General features: G+C 30.9%; 1 protein-coding gene across 11 annotated transcripts in view; it reads left to right on the plus strand.

The window, feature by feature from the left end:
- EPHA6 (EPH receptor A6) overlaps window positions 1-15,539 on the plus strand; it is an 811,316-nt gene that overhangs the window by 115,570 nt on the left and 680,207 nt on the right. For 3 of the 11 annotated variants that reach the window (XM_034657140.1, XM_034657141.1, XM_034657142.1), the window contains exon 3: window positions 14,708-14,827. The exons of the other annotated variants lie outside the window; for them this stretch is intronic. In XM_034657140.1, the coding sequence (XP_034513031.1) occupies window positions 14,780-14,827 (48 nt within the window). In that variant the 5' untranslated portion in view covers window positions 14,708-14,779. The remainder of the gene's footprint in view (window positions 1-14,707; window positions 14,828-15,539) is intronic. 11 annotated transcript variants of the gene reach the window in all.

Consider the following 15,539-nt stretch of genomic DNA (forward strand, 5'->3'; position numbering starts at 1 on the left):
ATATCCTGTTGTACTTACAAAAGTTCTGAGGGGGAAAAATGTATGGAGTAGTCTTGAGGGGATCTTGCAAGAAACTATGAGCTCCAGTGTGGAATAGTTGAAATTAAGTTGGGTCTAACATGGCAGAATACATAAAAGACTGTCTTTTGATTAAAAGACTTAATACTACCTGAGGAGACCATTATTATTATAGGTCTCCAGAATCAGGGGGTCAGTAAGTTCAAAACATTGGGCAAACAGAAGATATAAGAACACCCCCCCTCAATTGCAAAGACCCAATAACTCAATAAAATTTGCAAAATGAGAAATCAATGTGTTTTATTAATCAACTTGTGTAACCTCATACTTAGTAATCTTCAAAAATGTGGAAGATTTAGTATTTGTGAATATCTACAGTGCCATTAAGTCTTCAATTTTATAATTGCAGGTAAAGAATTATTTCCAATAGGACTCCTTTGATTCTCTCCTATATGGTATCTTTCAAAGTTTTTTTTTTGCCATAGACAGTGTAATTTTTACATTGCAATCCAGTATTTTAGAAAGTCATAAAAATAATACTTATCCTTATTACTTTCTATTTTACTTTTTCTAGTCTCTCCTACCCCTCTCCCTGCCTCCATCTCCTGTGACCTCTTTTCTTTTCCTGCATCTTGGTAGTCATGGCCCACTAAATTATTTTCATGATCCAGTCATGATTGAGATTTGCAGTGCATGGAGATTGGAGCACAAAGAGATTATGAGTTACAGAGAATTATTACTAAATTTGCATATATGCTAGAGATTAAAAAAGGTTTAAGGGAAAAACAACAAATGGTATACTTTTCCAAATGGGTAAACTTGCATTTTAAATTTAAATATTAAATATTTACAGTCTAATGTTATTAAAACATGAAAGTATCCTTTTAACTGATTACCTTTAAGATTTTGAAAGTTGTGCTATGATAGAATACAACTATATCATATATACTTATATGTAAAATGGATAGTTAATATGTAAAACATGTATATTATGCATATACATGTATTTAATGGATAGTTAATATATAAATGGATAGTTAATATATAAAAGCATTGCCTCATGGCTAAAATTTCTTTGCCCATTCAGTGATGGAAGGCAAAGTGCAAGACAGCAAGGAGATATGAGTAAGAAATGTATTAAAAATCATGTACAGTATGAGTTTATATTTTGAGATCTTACTTTATAAGGCTTTTTGAAATTATGTTTTAATAGAATTTTAGGGGTGCCTGGGTGGCGCAGTCGTTAAGCGTCTGCCTTCGGCTCAGGGCGTGATCCCAGCGTTCTGGGATCGAGCCCCACATCAGGCTCCTCTGCTATGAGCCTGTTTCTTCCTCTCCCACTCCCCCCGCTTGTGTTCCCTCTCTCACTGGCTGTCTCTATCTCTGTCCAATAAATAAATAAATAAATCTTTAAAACAAAAAAGAATTTTAAATAATTCATATTTGGATTTCATGTTTTTTTAGTAAAAATAAATAGGCATTTCACATTATAAAACATGGATTGAAGTGTGTATAAAACATAAATGAAGGTACCACCCTAATTTTAAAAAATTAGATATCAGATGCTTGGAGTCTATTTATGGAATCTAGAAGTAAGTCAGTCAAACATGTTCTAGCAACTCTTTTAAAAGAGATTTTGAAACAGCATTTTGTACAGGTTCCCATTAAGAAGGTTAATGTTTGAGCTGATAAAGCAAATGACCAGAACCCTACAATGAGATATCATTTCTACCCTACTAGGATGCAATGTTTATGACTATAAAACTTTTAAATTACTTATTATTCTTTCCCTGAAACTGTGGTATTTTATGGAATGTGTGACAGAAAGGTGGAAAGCTAGTCAACTAGTTTGAAATCTTAAAAATTAATTGAATATTTCATAGAGTTAGGTGAAAGTTGTCTTGATTTTATGAAATGTGCTTTCAGAAAAAAAAGCATTTTTAGAGATAGTTTAATTCAATCGATTATACAGTCTTTCTTTGAATTATATTGCAAGTTATTTAGTAATATTTCTTATTTGTTTTTTTTTTTAATGTTTAGATTCTAGCTTATATGTGAGGGATGACCAAAAGCAATTGTAGTGATTTGAAAGCATAGTATATTACTTTTGATTCATTATTTTATTTCACATTCTTACATACTTAAGTTTCTGACAAATAAATTTCTATTGGGGGAGAGAAGTTTCTTTAGTTTTAATACTACATAATGAATTTAAAGTGTTCTTGAACTAATTTTTTAAATAAATCAAATACATAAACAAGGAAATATTACTTTAATAAGACATATGTCACAATTTCTTAATATTGGCTGGGAAATTTTATAGTTAACATAAAACAAAATCTAAGTTATCCCTCTTCATTCTACTACATTATTAATAAATAAGATATGGGCAACAATAGAATATGGCCATTTTTAATAACTATGTATTTGACAAAATGTCTATTCTTTGCAGGGTTTAAGGACGTGTTGTATTTTCTGCATTAATATCAACAGTAAATATTTAGATAATCCATTAGAATATTACAATTATCATATGATTTCTCTCATCTGTGGAACATAAGAACTAGGAAGATCTGTAGGGGAAGAAAGGGATAAAGAAAGGGGGGGTAATCAGAAGGGGGAATGAAGCATGAGACTACGGACTCTGAGAAACAAACTGAGGGCTTCAGTGGGGAGAGGGTGGGGGAATGGGAATGGCTGGTGATGGGTAGTAAGGAGGGCACGTATTGCATGGTGCACTGGGTGTTATACGCAACTAATGAAACATTAAACTTTACATCAAAACCAGGGATGTACTGTATGGTGGCTAATATAATATAATTTAAAAAAATAAAAAAAATACTACTGTGCAAACCAGGAGAAATTTGAAGTATCATGAATTTCAAAGTTAGAGAATCTTTTCAGGAATGACAAAAGCTCATAGATTCAAGTTTGAGAACAAGGATTAAATTTACACATCTATACATAGAATACATAATAAAAGAAGATTTAAGAAGAATTCAATTAAAGTTTGTGGCAGGATAATAGATTCCATATAAATTCATAAAAGTACATTAATATTATCTACAAAGAAATGCTATGTTGTCTGTTGCTTAAAATGATTCATTTCGGCACTTCATTTAATTTAGCTTTAGGGAATTTTTTATATTTATGTCTATTTCAATAAGAGAAACTATCTTTTTTTAGTCTACTGAGGCAGGGTTTTTAATTGACTGTAATAACTTTTAGGTATTGGATACTATTTAAAGTCTCATAGACGTCTAAAAGCCTATGCCTATGGCCAAAGTAGAAATGTGTGTCCATATCTAATAATACTTTTCTTAATATTTCTTCATTTGACAAATCACTTTGCTGCAAGCTCTTTGTGTTAATAAGTACATTGTGGATTTTTTTCCCTTTATTTTACATTCCGTCTTGTCTTAGTATTATACTACTTTATAGAAGAAGAAAAGGAGTGCGTACAAATCATACTATGTCTCTGAGTCTAAATCTGTGATTTGTAAAGCTCTCCTTTGGTAATTACCCACTTATTTGATTTAAATACTCATTAAAAAATAAATTTTTAACTAGTAGTATGTGTAACAGCTAAAACCATAAATCTTCTACGAAACAAAAACAACAGGAGAATACATGACCTAGAAGTAGGCAAAGATTTCTTAAAGATTACTCAAACTACTTGCATTACAAATTAAGTTAAGGAGACAAGGGAAAAGGCAACAGAAGTTGATTTTGTCTTTTGCTTCTCATCATAATAAATGTTTGGTGGAAGAAAATAGTAAAAAAACTTGCCGGAATAGTTTTGTGTTACATAAATTTTCTTTATCAATAAGTGACATGTTTTCCTATCACAAAAGATGTTTAAACTTAAACTTTAAATTAAAATAAAATTAATTGATGTAAAAGGTGATTAAGTGATGGAAAAATGCACAAGATTTAAGGTTATAATTTTCATCTACCTATCATAAATTCTAAGATTCCCTTTCATTACACTACAGTATAGAGAAAGTAGCAGAAAATATTAAACAAAATGAAAACATGCTTAAATTTATTCATTCAGTTCACTGTATATTTAGTGAATGTTTATTTAGTTCCAAACACCTGCTCTTCAGGAGTTTTTAAGTTTCTCTTGAGCAATTAAATTATATTTACAAAGACAAACCAGCAAACACATTTCCACATAGAAAACTATCCTTGTGTTGATAGGTAGACATTTCTTTTGCAATTTAATTACTCCAGAGACTTTTGAGGAAGATTTCCTGTATGGTTTTCTTTATGATTGTGTGTGTATATGCTATATTACATTTTAGTATGCATATAAATTTAGTATGCATATAAATTTTAAAATATCAAAAATGCATATAGTTGTGCTTTCAGGAAGACATCCCAATTTTTAAAAAATAAAAATAGCTCCATAAAATGTCTTCAAACTTAAATAAAATTTCTTGTTCTCTGTAATAGAAACTTTTAAGCAGTTAAAGCAGAAATCGTAGAATAAAAAGAACTTGTTTCAGTTTTGAGTAGAATTTGAAGTGCTAATTTATGTCAGCTTTAAGAGAAAGAAAGTGTCGGGGCGCCTGGGTGGCACAGCGGTTAAGCTTCTGCCTTTGGCTCAGGGCGTGATCCCAGCGTTCTGGGATTGAGCCCTACATCAGGCTCCTCCGCTGGGAGCCTGCTTCTTCCTCTCCCACTCCCCCTGCTTTTGTTCCCTCTCTTGCTGGCTGTCTCCAGCCCTGTCAAATAAATAAATAAATAAATCTTAAAAAAAAAAGAAAGTTTTACTTAATTCAAGATTTTATGGATTACATAAGGGCATTAACTTTAGCCATCTTTTGTCCAGGTTCTTTAAGACCATTATCTGTATAAGAAAAAGAAACTAATTCTGATACAAATATCCAACAAAACTGTAATTTGTTTGGATTAATTATGTTTTATTTTAAGGTTAAGGATTATGCATATAATTTTATCTAAAAAAACAGAAAAGTATACATAGTAAAAACTCACCTATGACAGTGTTATATGTGATTGTAATTTTCTTTGTGATTAGCACTACAATGAGAACTTTACTCTGTAAAAGTGATTAACATTATGTGATAATTGAAAATCAGTAAGCACTTTTTTTTCTTTTCCAGATCATACATAAATAGAAGGATGTATTAGTTAACTACATATATCATTTTGCATTTTACTTTTTATATTATTACAGCTTTTTAAGTACTTTTTAAACTTCAAAAATATCCAGAAAAATTGAATGTATCATTTCTAAAATCATATATTTTATGATTATTATTTTTCTCCAAATGTAAAATATTCATGATTTTAATGAATTGGCACTGACTATTGTCTCAATGCCTTCATAAAAGCTCTTCAATTAGGATAACTGAAGAACTAAATAAATTAATTTACAGATATGATTTTGAAATTTATTGAAAAGTCATAACGGTTAATGCACTGTGTGTATATTTGTGATAAAATAGAAATCAGGTTAATGGAGCTTCTGTTGGTCAAGATTATGAAAAAGAATAATGACTAAAGTTGATTGAAACATATTAAGTCTACCTTGATGTGAGGGAGAAAACAGAAAAAAAAAGTATTATTTGATAACTATTTTACCAAATCCTTACTCTGAAAATATGCAATTTAAGAAAAGAATTAAGCATTTCTGCTCATATTCTTATAACAACTCTATTTCTGGGTAACCAGTCGCAGTTTATGAGGGACAGCTCTTCATTACAGAAAATGCCTCCAACTAAAGAAAGAAAGAATAATAGTATTAGAAAAATCACCATTTTTCAAAACTTAATGGAATATTTAATTCAGCACATAATGTCAAGGGATATTAAAATCACCACATAAAATATTTGGGGTGGCAAATTTATCAGATTAAAAAAATAAAGTCATAATTAAATGCAAGATGTAGACCTGTATTGGATATATCAGTATATTTGAAAATAGACTATTTCTGTAGATAACATTAAAGGATCAATGTTAGTTTTATTAAGTACTATAATGGTATGATGGTTATGTACGAAAATATATCTTTAAAAGAGCCTGACTGTTATGATGTCTGAAATTTTCAAAAAATTAAAATGATAAAAAAGGCTATCTGTAATTAAATCTGAGTGATATACCTCATCCAAATTTATATCCTCCCGTATCTTTTGTATTTTAGGGGAAAGTTTTCCAAATAAAATATTTTAAAAACTATTATAGAGTGTACATTAATTATCTAGCCTACCTTTTGCATTTTATTACTTTATCAAAAGTCTATAAAAAGAAAACCTTTTTCCTAGTATTTATCGTATTTCACATTACTAAAACCACATGAATTAGAAATAAGGAAAAAATGATGAATGTTTAATAGGATTAATCTGCTGTATTTAGAAGGAAATTAAATTGCCTTAGTGTATCTCCCTCTACTAATGATATATTTAATTATTGGATCTCCAAGTTTCAAAAGTTGCAGACTTTCCTTTGTTATTCATCTATTATTAAATTTCTTTAGCTAAAGACATCAAAAACTCTAATTTAAATATTTTTATTCTTTTAGAATCTACACTTTACCACAGACAGATATCTAGATAGCAAATAGTACAGCTTCTTAGAATTCCACTAGCTCTATGTTCATTTTTAAATTTCTCCACTTGAAATTAGTTATGTTGTAATGTAATTTACTTGTAATTCTACAGTTTCATTAGCACCTTGCAAAAAGAGGGAAAACAGGAAAGATTCAGGATCAAGACACAGATCATTATGACAGTACAAGTGTATTTAGGACATGGAAGCTTTTTGGAAGAGAAGAATTTAGTGTGGAATTATAGGGATAAAGACTTTATGACTATAAAGTTTAAATTGAAATTGGAGGGAAGTTAAATATGTGAAATAAGCAATTGTGGATTGATGAGTCAGACAAGGAAGGGAGTATAGATATTTGTTTCTATTTTGGGGTATCATAAATAATACTGTGTTGATAGTTTTGTTATACAAAGGGAAATGGCCAGACAATAGTTGTCATTCTTTTTCTTTTCTTTTTTTTTTTTTTTTTTTTTTTTTTTTTTTTTTTTTTTTTTTTTTTTTTTTTTTTTTTTTTTTTTTTTTGGTAGAGAGAGAGCAGGGAGGGGCAGAGGGAGAGAGAAAATCCCAAGCAAGCACCACACTAGGTTTAGGCTTGGCGCCTGATGCAGGGCTCAATCTTAGGACCCTGAGATCTTAACCTGAGCAGAAACCAAGAGTTGGATGCTTATCTGACTGAGCCACCCAGGTGCCCCCAGTTGTCATTCTTTATAAGAAATGGATTTATTACTGTAGTATTTTGTGACGAATTTTTTATAACAACTAAGAAATAGGCTCTGAAGTAGTATTTTAATGTAGAAAACAAACAAGTTTAAGATTTTTACATTAAAAGTCATATTACTTGTTAATATTTTTACAAATATCTGAATATTATGGCATTTTCTTTCCCATATATCCCACTTACACACAGACACACACACACTCACAAATACACATTCACATAAACAAACCTTGTCCAGTAGTTTGGTTTTCTTGAAGCAGAATTTATTCAAGTGATTTTTTCAAGGAAACAACTTTTGCAAAATAAGGGTCTAGAGTCAACTGCTTGAATTCCATAAGGATCAACAATGATTTAAAATGTTTTCCTCAGTAAGCCTTAGAAATACATTTTAGTTACATCCAAATAATCTTCAAAATTGTAAGGCTTTTGATGCCAATAACTGCTAGAACTAAGTTGTACAAATGCAGAGATTTTTTTGTGTTTTGCTCACAACTATATCAAATGCCCCCAAATCACTTAGCATATAATGAGCATGAAATTAATAATTACATTTCCATACCACCATGTGAGTCTGCTTCACCAAAGCTAGTAATTAAAAAAAAAGTGTGAAATTCTGCTAAAAGATTTCTTCAATAATGCAAGTATAGATATTCCACATTTGAAAATGATTACCATTCATACAAAGCTCACCTTTGTCATTTTATAAAGTTGTAGATACAACCCAACATTTTACTTGGTTGGTTTTTTGGAACTTAACATATAGCATTAATATTGAGTTTTATTTTATAAGCCAATTTAATAGGCTAAAGGTATTTTGATCTGCAGCAATTTTGCTTGCTAGTTGGTCATTGGAATTGATCGTTGATATTTCTTTTCTCTTTTTTATTTTACCTAGCGTTATGCTCTCTCCATCCATTAATGTTGTTGCAAATGGCAAGATTTCATTCCTGTTTATGGCCAAGTGGTATTTCATTGTACATATATACCACATTTTTGTCCATTCATCCATCAGTGGACACTTAGGTTGTTTCCATATCTTGACTATTGTCAATAATGCTGCAGTGAACATAGGAGTGCATGTATTTCTTCAAATTAGTATTTTAGCTTTCTTCATATAAATACCCAGAAGTGGAATTGGTAGATCATGTAGTAGTTCTAATTTTAATTTTTTGAGGACTCTCCATACTGTTTTCCATAGTGACTGCATTAACTTTGCTGTGCAGTAGTGTACAAGGGTTCGCTTTTTTCCACATTATTGCCAGCATTGTTATTTTTTGTCTTTTTGTTGATAGCTGATTTGACAGGTGTGAGGTGATACCTCATAGAGGCTTGACTTGCATTACTCTGATGATTAGTGATGTTGAGCATCTTTTCATGTGCCTCTTGGCCATTTGCATGTCTTCTTTGGAAAAATATCCGTTCAAATCCTCTGTCCATTTTTTAATCAGCTTATTTAGTTTATTTATTTATTTTTGGTGTTGAATTGAGTAAGTTCTTTATATATTTTAACCTCTTATTGTATAAGTTCTTTGTGTATTTTAACCTCTTATTGGGTATAAGCTTTGCATATATCTTCTCCCATTCAGTAGATTGCTTTTACATTTTGTTGATGGTTTCTTTTGTGGTGCAAAAGTTTTTTAGTTTGGTGAAATCCCATTTGTTTATTTTAGCTTTTGTTATCCTTGCCTGAGGAGGCAAGTCCAAAAAAATATTGCTGAGGCTGATAGGCTAAGTCAAAGAACTTACTGCCTATGTTGCCTTTAGGGAGTTTAATGGTTTCAGATCTTAAAGTCTTTAATCCATTTCATATATTTTCCAGAATTTAATGTTCTCGTTAATTCAACAACAAACTACTCTTCCAACAACTTTAATACTTTTGTAACCATTTATAAAATGATTTATGTATTCATTTTCAGTTTGGATTCTTAGCAAATAAGTGATGTCTTAATTAAAATCTTCCAAGTTCATAATTTAAGAAAGAACCAATAATTTTTATTTATCCTGCTTGGAATTTGCTGAACTTCCTGAATCTGTGGGTTTCTTTGTGATGAAATGTACAAAAATTTTGTCATAATTTTTTCAGATATTTCTGCCCCAATCTCTCTGTCCTCTCTGTCTGGGACTCTAAAAACATGTGTGCAGGATATCTCCATACTGCCTCTCAGATTATTGAGGTTGTAGTCCCTTTTCTTCTTTTCAATCTTTCTTTCCTCTGTATACTTTAGTGTACAGTGTGGATTTAGTGTGGATTATTTCTATTAACTGGAATTTCACTGATTCCTTTTCTATTTTGTCCAGTATGTTTTTAATCTCAACTAATGGATTTTTTATTTCAGATATTGCATTGTTCAATTGTTCATTGTTCATTGTTGCATTGTTCAATTCCAGAATTTCTTCTTAGTTGCTATCTAGTTAGTCTATTTATTTCAATTGACAGATTTTCTCTTGATATTGTGCCTCATTTTCTTGTTTTTTCACGTTTAATAAGTTTTCTTGTACACTGGGCATTATGGATGATATATTTTAGAGACTATGGATATTGCAATTTTCTTCTGAAAACTTTTGAATTTTCTTCTAGCAGGCAGTTTAAATTACTCAGAGATTACCTTGTTTTTTGAGATGCTTAAGGTTTTAGGCTTTGTTAGGGGTATTTCAGTCTATTAATGGTTTTGCACTTAGTTGCAGAGAGAATCCAATCCCTTAGTCTGTCAACAAGGAGAGCAAGAATATTTACGAAGTCTGAATTTGTTGAGACTTAACTGGAACTCACCTCCCTTGGGGTGGGCAGCTGCTAAAATCTCTACTAAGCTCTTTCAAGCTTTCTGTTGTTTTCCTCTGAGCTGTTTTTAGCCTTGCTTGGAACAAGGGCAGTTAGAGTGGTATCTATGTGCAGCTTTTGGACTCCGCCTTCTTTGACTCTCCACAGTCACAACCCCAGCCCTAATTTCCAGCTGCTCTGAAAGCCAGATTTCTCCATAGGGTTTCAATAACTGCAGCTTTCTACTTGAGTTCTTTCTATCCCCTTCCAGCTGTTCCACCCCCTATATTAGAGACAGAGGATGCCCTCAGTATAGATGGGGTGTCTAAAATCTGACACAGCGCCAATGTAATACTTTTCTTTCAAGAATCTCATCTCCTTTAGTTTCTCCCTCCCGTAAGTTTCTTCCAGTTCTCTCCCCAGAGTTTATTCTTATTTTTAGCAGAAGACAGCTCATCATAAGCTAGGCTGCCTATATCAGAGGCGGAAAATACCCCCTTATAGTTTTTTTAAGCCTTTCTAACCAACTCATATCTAATAGTAAAATTTAAAACCATGGACCTGTGAAATTTTATTTATCTTTTAAAATTTATTTTGTCACTCTTATGAGGCTTATTTTTGAGGTCACCTTCCCCCTATTTGCCATCCTGTTATAGCTTCATGTTATGTTTACCTTCTGCCAATATTATTTGTAGATATTCATATATGTATATAAACATATGAATATGAATATCTATATCTATATCTAATTTCTTCTTTTCTGGACAGTTCTGGGTATCTTTAATATCATGCTATACAAGCAAACAAAATTTAATCTTAGAACATTTTTTTGCTTTATTTTTAAGCCAGAAAAACAGTTCACCAGGAGTTCACTGGAGTTATCATTCTAGGACAGTATATTTAGAGTAGAAGATTCCAGGGTTCCGGGGATATTGCTGCACCCTATCAGCAGTATCCTAATAGGGACAAAAGATGGGGATGGATTGATGGCCTTTCATACCTTAGACTTAAGGACCTAACTATGTGTACACGTGAAAGCATCTCAAAACCAGCAAGCACTTTTATAAACTCTTACCCCTACCTATTACTAAACTTAGAATCTGTCTATTGAGTTAGATTTGGAAATTTACTGAGGGAATCCCAGTATTTGCAATGCCTACTCAATAGAAAACTGCAGTTTTTCTACCATAAGTCTCTCCCATTGCCATGCATTATACTTTTACTACAGGCCAATGTTATCTAAAGTGTACACTGGAGAGAAATGTCCCACGACCTGTTTCACCAAAAATGGAAGCATATAGCATACCATTCCTGATAGGTATTCCTAAGTTAAAATAGCATTTTAAAGACTGAAATATTTTTAATTACAAAAATAAATTACATCTAACACAAGCATGCACACAACATTTAAATTTGATTCTCAGGCTTCCCAAAATATGTTGCACTGAAGAATTGTTTTGTTATTATAGTTTTCTCATTTCTACCTGCTGCTATGCAAAATTATTTTGTGTGTCTTTACTAAATTCAGGTTGGGGGCACCTGGGTGGCTCAGATGGTTAAGCATCTGCCTTCAGCTCAGGTCATGATCTCAGGGTCCTGGAATCAAGCCCTGTGTCAGGCTCCCTGCTCAGCAAGGAGCCTGTTTCTCCCTCTCCCTCTGCTGCTGCCTTTCCTGCTTGTGCACTTGCTCTCTCTCTCTCAAATGAATAAATAAAATCTTTATAAATAAACAAACAAACAAATAAATAAATAAAATTCAGGTTGGCCTCAGTCCATGTAACCTTACTAGTTGTCTTCTATTCATTCTTCATTGCTCTCTAAGCTAATTATATACTCACAGGGAACTTTAAAACCCTTTATTTAATAACTAAATAATTGTATTAATCTTTATTTATCCTGTGATGAAGTTTGTAATTAACGGTGTTCATGAGCTTGCTACCATTGTTTTGCTTTATTTGCTTACCATCTTAATACTTTGAGGATCCATTTACTTAGAAAATTTCACCTTTTTTCTTTAAACCGCAGTTTATACTTCATCTCTTATAAGGTACTGCCTTACATCTCCCAAACAATTTTATATTTAATAATTAGAATTTATCTAATATCAATTGTGTGTGTGTGTGATATCTACCTAGTTATTTGATATTATCATCTTCCAAGGAGACAGAAGGAATTTGCCATTTTTTCCTGTTATAGCTCCTGTGGCTTTTGAACCCTGTATTCATTACTAAATTATGAAAAATGAAGTTTTTACGAGTTTCACCTCTATAATATGCCTAGTTTATCTGTTACACCTTTGAAAAAGTTTCTCTTATGCTGTGCTTTTGACCAGCAGCCAAAATTTTCCCTGGTTCATTTTTTTCTTTCATACTTTCCCTTTTTCAATTTTGAATTCTGCTTGCTTATGTAAAGTGGCAACCTGTTGGCCAGAAATTTGTGAAAATTAAACTAATTTTACTATTATTGTATATTTTAACTTTGATGCCTTCATATTTAAAAGATATATTTAATATTGAATACTTCATGAACACTTGGGAACTCTGATGAACTCTTAGTTTTGTGGATATCTTGTAAAGATTTCATTTGCTTATGTTACAGCCGATCTTGAAGAAATGTGCCTTCTATTTTGTAGGGTTTTAATCACAGCAGGCTGTCTCTGAGCACACTTTTCAGTTTCACAGGTTTTCTTATTGTTCATAATTGGGTGTTCTGTTTATTATTTTCTTTAAGTCTTTGTAGTATCTATTGGTGAACATTTTCATCTTAGAAATTTCTGTCATTAAATCATAGGTTCCGCCCTACAATATTGTACTGTTCATGCTAAATTAAGTTATTAATAGAATTTTTCTATCAAAATGTGAAATACATTTTCCTGTTTTTTAATGAGTTTTTTTCCACAGGGAGAAATAAATTTGCACATACTTAAGCCACAAAGACAGTTGTTTGTAAATAGAATACCTCTCTTTGACTATTTTGATTTTTAACTTAAATTTAATTCACAGAAGTCAAGATTAATTTCTATCAGACTTCCCTTCCTTGAAGCTTTGGTCTTCATTTTTGTTTTTAGAGTTTGCTCTTAAGGATCAATTCTAATTTTATCCTGGCATTATTATTAAAGAAATTATATTAACATATTTATTTTTTTAAATCTTAGTTGCAAATTATCATTTGTTTTTTAGAATGCGCTTTTAACTGTGGTTTTGAAATAACCAAATACAGATTTCTAAAAAATCTGACAAAATATGTCAAGCAGAAATAGACATTTCATCTGATTTTGTGTTTCAGTAAACAAACTACATATTGTGTAACTATAATTTCACTGTATGTATATGTCATAATCATATGGTAAGTGGGTATAAGAATATTTATAAAAATTAATTTGTAACATTTAGAGTATTTTACACTGCTTTCCAGTATTAGTGAGGTTTAGGTAAAGTTATAAATTTAAGAATGGGCAATTGGAAAGGCAAATGAAATTGAAATAAGTGTTAACAAATTAAAGACCATAAAACAATCAGATAATTCAATGTCTTTTTCCTGAAGGACTATCTATCTTAAATATGAAAACATGGGATAGGTAAAAGAGTCCTCTAAATATGATAACTTTAAATATTATCTTTGCTCCTAGCACTATAAAAGTCTTCTCTATTGCTTGTTTTTTTTAATATTCTAGCACCATAAAAAATGGTGATACTGTTTATAATTTATATCCACTCAGTTGTATTACAGAAATTCAAATATTGTTTCTCTAATATCCATCCAAGCGTTGTGAAGTTTAATCCAGTAACACTGGGTATTTAGATTAACGGTTACTGTTTTAGCAACCTCTCTTCTTTAAATATTTATTACTATGTTCGTTTTCACTAAACCAGAAGATAATACATAAGCAGCATTTTTATGGATTTTAGAAAACAACTATAACTAAATCATCAATAGTTTTACTACATGTCAGGTAGTCAATACTGGGGAAGAATCAAATCAAAATATATTTCTCATGTTGTAACTAATTATGCTGATCATTTCAACAAATTAAAGATGATATATATCTGCCAACATGCAGTCTTATTTTTTTCACTCAAGATTAGTAATGTAATTAGTGATATTTTCATTTTTGGTGAACACAAATATATAACTATTTCATATATATGTGACATAAATATGTTAAACTCTTCTATTAGTACACATGGAAATAATTCTTATTTATACTCATTAAACAATGCATTTCATTTTTCTGGACTGTACAAGAGCAATATAATATTTAAATATTTTTTTAAAATCTAGCTTATAAGGGTAGCATATCAAAACACATATTGTCCTAAAGCATCATATTTCATTTTGTATAAAGGATACCATCCTAAATAGTTCCGTTTTCCTTAGAAATCATTTTTACGTTTGTGTAGTTCTAAGGATGCTTCTGATCTGACTCACACAAGCATATTTTCAAATATAGCCTGATTTGAATTAATGCAGTATAATTATATTTTTCTTGAGGATATTGTTAATTTTACATGGGAGGACTCATTAGTGAAAATGAATACTTATGTCATACCTTATAACACTTTCACCATGCAAAGTTGCTAAAACAGTATGGAAAAAACCTCCTAAGGAAAATTTGATATAGCTTTCCTATGCTTTTCCAGACCTATTTTCAACACTGCTAAAAGGGGGGAAAATTCGAGAAGGCACTGAAGAGACCACCTCACCAGACCCTGATGTTACTTCTCCTCTGGATGTACATGCTGCAGCTCCATAGGAGCCAGGTTGGAAAAGTTTCTAGGAAAACAACATATTCCTTAATAACATATATTTTTAAGTAGAAAGATTTTTTTCTATGGCAGTTTGTCTTTTTAGGCCCCAGAGTTAAGTACATGAAAAAGTCTATACTTTTAGTTTGAACTTCACATTTATTCTTAATTGTTATTAAATATATATATATATATATATATATCCGTGACAAACATCTGGCTTCTCGAAAATATTTTTGGAAATGTAATGGTTTTAAAGCATGCAAAATTAGCTAATTAAAAACATCACGATTCTGTTTTATACATATTATAAAAAAAGCTGTTATTAATCCATTATACTAGAGTTTGAAGTTAAATGATTATAAAAATGTATATCAACTTTTTCAAGCACTTCTGAATATACTATGTAAATGAGGAGGTAGTTTCTATATTGTCTTTTTTCTATACCTCAGGCTCTGTATTTATTATTGTTCTTGAGTCTAAGCGAAAGTTCAAAGGTAATTAAATATTCATATAATGTTGTTAATTCTCTATACTTGGGAGGACTCTGGAGAGACAGGTCAGCGAGTTAGCAAAACAACCTTAAAAGGGCATTTTTTAAGACTAATTTCAAAACCTAAATTTCAAATTTTGTGTATTTTGAAATATAATGAATCTCCGCTCAGATTATTTTTTTTTAATATTTTATTTATTTATTTGACAGAGATAGAGACAGCCAGTGAGAGAG

This window comes from Ailuropoda melanoleuca, chromosome 1 (assembly GCF_002007445.2).
Source record: "Ailuropoda melanoleuca isolate Jingjing chromosome 1, ASM200744v2, whole genome shotgun sequence".
Classification (NCBI taxonomy): Eukaryota; Metazoa; Chordata; class Mammalia; order Carnivora; family Ursidae; genus Ailuropoda; species Ailuropoda melanoleuca.